This window comes from Marmota marmota, unplaced genomic scaffold, assembly GCF_001458135.2.
Source record: "Marmota marmota marmota unplaced genomic scaffold, marMar, whole genome shotgun sequence".
Classification (NCBI taxonomy): domain Eukaryota; kingdom Metazoa; phylum Chordata; class Mammalia; order Rodentia; family Sciuridae; genus Marmota; species Marmota marmota.
In genome coordinates, this window is record NW_025999977.1 from 23,501,248 (window position 1) to 23,505,953 (window position 4,706).

Below are 4,706 nucleotides of genomic sequence, written 5' to 3' on the forward strand. Positions count from 1 at the left end.
AAAAAAAAAAAAAAAAAAAAAAAAAAAAAAAAATCGGTTATGGCTTATGTGAGGTAGATAATGTAGAACTTGTCAGAAGAATCATACTCCAAAGGTCTTTTCTCAACACCAAATGATGGATGAATTCATCTATACTTATAAATAAGTAACTTATAAATAAATAAGTTACATGCACCTAAACTTATCAATAACATATGGGTATCTTTTAATGATTGCCTGCTTTGATTGACATTTTCAATTAACTGGCCTAATACCTTTGGATAACAAGGCTTCTTCTGTATAAAAATAGTGATTTAGAGTGCAGAATAACCTTAGAAGAAATAGTTCCTCTTAAATTGACAAGAAATACTTTGATTTATAACTGCTTCCCTAACTACAAAATGATTTTTTATAAATCCTCACACAGTGTCCTAGATGCTGGTGCTTTTTCCTAGGGTACAGCCCAACAGCTAATTTTCAGAGGTTAACTTTTCCAAACCCAGAAGATTATTATTTTACTCCTCACAAGAGAAGACAGACACCATTCTTATTTTCAAAAAGCTCTTTGTTTTGACCTGTACATCTAGAGATTACTTTTTTTAAAAACTGTATTTTATAATTCTAAGATACATATTTTAATCTCTGAAATCTTACAATTACTTGGCAGTGTTTTTTCTTTATTAAAGTAATGATGCACCTCATAAATAATGCTAGTGTAGATTCAATGCAATATAGAGGTACACATTCCAAAGAGTAATAGCTACTTTTTAATGATAATAGAGTTAAGTTTGGGATCATAAAGGAAAGTGTATATAAAACTATATAATCTAAGCAAATAGCTTAAGTCAAGAAAAATTGATCCTAGTACACACTAATAAGTTGGTCAACTATACAGAGTGTGATGCTGTACTGAAGAGTAAGTCTACTGTATTGTTTTGTATTAATTATTTAATAAGTACCCAGTATGTGCCAGATATTGTATGTAGGAAAAGCTTTATTATTTTTATTATTTCTAATCTTTGGCATAATGTCAAAAAATATCTATTCACTTAGCAAATAAAGTCTTTGCTTTCACCAAACTGATATGCTAGTGGGAAGTGATGAATAATAAGTAGTAACAGATAATCCAATAAAACAAGTGTTTTTCAAGCAGTAATGACTCTTATTAAGAAAATTCAACAGAATACTGTAGTGGAGATGTAGGGAAAGAGCAAAGACTAGTTTAGATGCTGATTACGGACCCATCTGTGAGGAGGTGACATTTCACCTTTGACTCAAGTAACAAATATGTAAGTTTTGAGAAAGGAGCAAAGGAAGGAGCAGCAGTACAAACCTTTTTAGATGGGAGTGGGCTTGTAATATCGAATGAGAATGGTATATAATAAATGAAGAGGAGTGAGGTATAACAGAAAGTCCAGAGTGAGGGAGAGGTCACATCATGGAACACCCTTTAAGAACATGGTAGGGAACTTAGATTCTATTCTACATGAAAAAGAAAATGATTAGAGAATTTTAAGCAAAGAAATTACATGACCATTATGATTACTATAAGACAACTGTAGAAAATGAGAGAAAAGGCAGGATGATAGCTAGAGTATTATTTCGGTATGCAAGCAAGAAATATAGTGGTTTGGAACAGTGCAGTAACAGTGAAATGGACAGAAACAGATAGATTCAAGTTATATTTTAGAGGCAGATGCACAGGACTTGCTGATGGATATGCAAATTGGGGGTAAAGGAGGAATATCAGTAGCTTTTAGGCGTGAACGACTGAATTGGGCAATTTACGATAAGACTGAAGAAAAAAAAGAGGCTCTCTGTTACACATCAAATTAGGTGATTCAGGTAAGCAGTTGCCAAAGAACTGAAGTCATGCTAGGACAGTTTATAAATTTATAAATGGGGGAAACAACTATTAATACTGAGTCCTGAGTTACTCAATTGAGAAGGAACAGCAAGAGTTGAGAGGAAAACCATGAGAATGGGGTATTTCAGAAGCCAAGAGAATAAAGTGTTGCCAGAAAAGAGTTATTAACTCACTTTGTCCCATATACCAGATATATTTTCTCTAAGTGTTATAGAATGCTTTATAAATATAAAAAATATATTTATATTGTCTCAATGTCCTATTTATAGGACAATGTACTTTTGGTTCTTAATGATAATAAAGAATACGTAAGTGCTAGATTATGATTCCCAACCACCTTAAACCACCTTGTCAATTTAATTGAAATATTCAATTAAAATTGAAATTCAATTAGAATTGAAAACTTGGGACTTAATGGGTTAATGAAGTAAGATAAGAATAATGGTTAAATGGTTCTTAGTTTTAAATGTCACTTCTGACCCTGATAAGCAACTTTAAGATTGTGGTGGGGATGAAAGCATGACTAGAATGGGTGTAGGAGAGAATAGAACTGAAGAATATTCAGAAAGTATCTAGATAAGGCCTCTGAAAACTTCTGACTTGAAGCAAGCAAATGGTGGCACCTGGAAGAGTTCATGAATTTTAAAAATTGGATATAATAAAGCATAGTGTCAAAAAAAATTTTTTTTAAAGATGGGAGATATTTTTATGCCCATTCTCTAATAAAAAAAGTAAAAGTTCAGAAAGGTTAAGAAAATGGTTTAACTTAAGGTCACAGGGCAGGACAGTGATAGAACCTACACTCAAATTTAGTTCTAGCTCAAAAGGTTATGATCTTTCCACATTTCCCTATTTCTTATGATCTTTGGATAATTAAGAAGTAGATAAAAAAGGTCATATTTTCTGATAAAATTATATAAAGGAAGTAGCACTAATATCTTAATATATTGATACAGTAAAGATACAGTGAAACTAGCAGGTTAGAGCAGCTATCTTGTCTCTGGATACTAAGAACTCCCTAGCTCTGTTTTACCATAATGGAGTGATGGATGACATATTTACTTCAATAGGCTTAATAGTAAAAGAGTGTGGAAATTTACAACTCCTCTATGTATGCTCTTACCCACCTTGCTTTTTTTGAAGTCAAAGCTTTATTTTCATTCAGCTTTCTTCCACCACTTTCTATATCAAAATATACATATTTTTTAGTGAGTTATTTCTATGCATTTTACATATAATATCTAATAATCTAATAATTAATTTAAAAGTTCATTCTTTGACCTCTTATCAATAGAATATCCTATATCTAAATTTTTAAAATACTTATTTAATAGCCAAGTTCTTAAGACACTACTTAAAAAGAAAACAACTATTAAGGAAACTGAAAACTTATATAAAATGCAATAATTTTATTTTTTAATCAAAGTAGTACTTTAGAAGGTTCTCCATTTTCTCTGTCTACTGCAGAATCTGTAAGTTTCTACTTTGGTGTCACAGACCTTGAATACAGTGAAAGTACTTCTTTTCCTTCTCTTTGAAAATATATTTCACTACATGCATTTAATGATAATAAAGATGAAAACAGTTTAAATTTGTTAAAAAATATTAAAAACTAGGTGAAAGGGGGAAATTAAATACAAAACTGAGATGAAATCATCATTTGAAAAATCACTTAATAATTTTGCTATCTCTTGCTTACTATATTATTCTATACATATAACTCAGAGAACTAAATGAAAAGATATTAAATTATTGAGGGACTCAGTATTCTTTAGTGTTCAACAGATTAAATACACTAAACACATAACATTTCATATTACAAATAATGTAAAAGCTAAAAACGTATTCATAGGAAGTACTTGATTCAATTTCTATTTTCTAAAAGAAAAAAATACCTGTGGTATTCCTTGCACCATCTTTCCACGTATCTGGAGTGATAACAGTACCAAGTTTCTTTTCACCTGTTACAAGATAGTAAAAATGAAAGTAGAATTTACTATTTAATAAATATTCTACATCATGCCTAAGGGTCACAATGTTATCAACAGTCATAGTATAGTCTGTGAATGGTAGAGGCCAGTAAATTGAGACTCAGGATATCAATTGTAGCCAATACATAACTGACCCTTAGTGAAATTTGTAGACTAGCAAGATGTTTCTTTTCTTTTCTTTTTTTTTTTTTTTTTGAGCTCAGGGGCCCTCAACCACTGAACCACATCCCCAACTGTATTTTGTATTTTACTTAGAGACAGGCTCTCACTGAGTTGCTTAGTGCCTCGCTATTGCTGAGGCTGGCTTTGAACTCGCCATACTCCTGTCTCAGCCTCCCCAGCCACTAGAATTTCTAGAGTCACTGGGATTACTGGTGGGCTCCACTGCACCCAAGAACAAGATGGTTTATAATAGACTTTCACTGTTTATTTATACTTTAAAGAAATCTGATAAATAACTCATTTCATAGACATTTACTAAATAAGCATCTATGATCTACAAGCCACTACACAAAGTGCTGAGAAAAATAAAACCATGAATTGGACAAAGCTCTACCTTTCAGGTAACTTATATTTAATTAAGTTCATTGGTTTCTCTAACAGCAGTCCTTAATTTGAGTTCCATAGGCACACATTAGGAGATAAATGAACAAAGTAAAGTTTGTGTTTGTGGGGGGTGTGTGTGTGTAGGAAAGATATAGATCTTTACTAGAAAAAAATATACACACAAAAGGTACACACACACACACAAAAAAACCTTTTGTGTATTTTTTTTCTTTTTTTTTTACAATTTTGACTTAAATTTTAATTTTTGCAACTGATACATTTATATATATATATATATATATATATATATATATATATTTTTT

General features: G+C 31.1%; 1 protein-coding gene across 1 annotated transcript in view; it reads right to left on the reverse strand.

The window, feature by feature from the left end:
* Cript (CXXC repeat containing interactor of PDZ3 domain) overlaps positions 1-4,706 on the reverse strand; it is a 10,015-nt gene that overhangs the window by 2,489 nt on the left and 2,820 nt on the right. The window contains exons 2-3 of the mRNA XM_015479704.2: positions 3,742-3,807; positions 2,974-3,028 (exon numbers count right to left, since the gene is read on the reverse strand). Of these exons, the coding sequence (XP_015335190.1) occupies positions 2,974-3,028; positions 3,742-3,807 (121 nt within the window). The remainder of the gene's footprint in view (positions 1-2,973; positions 3,029-3,741; positions 3,808-4,706) is intronic.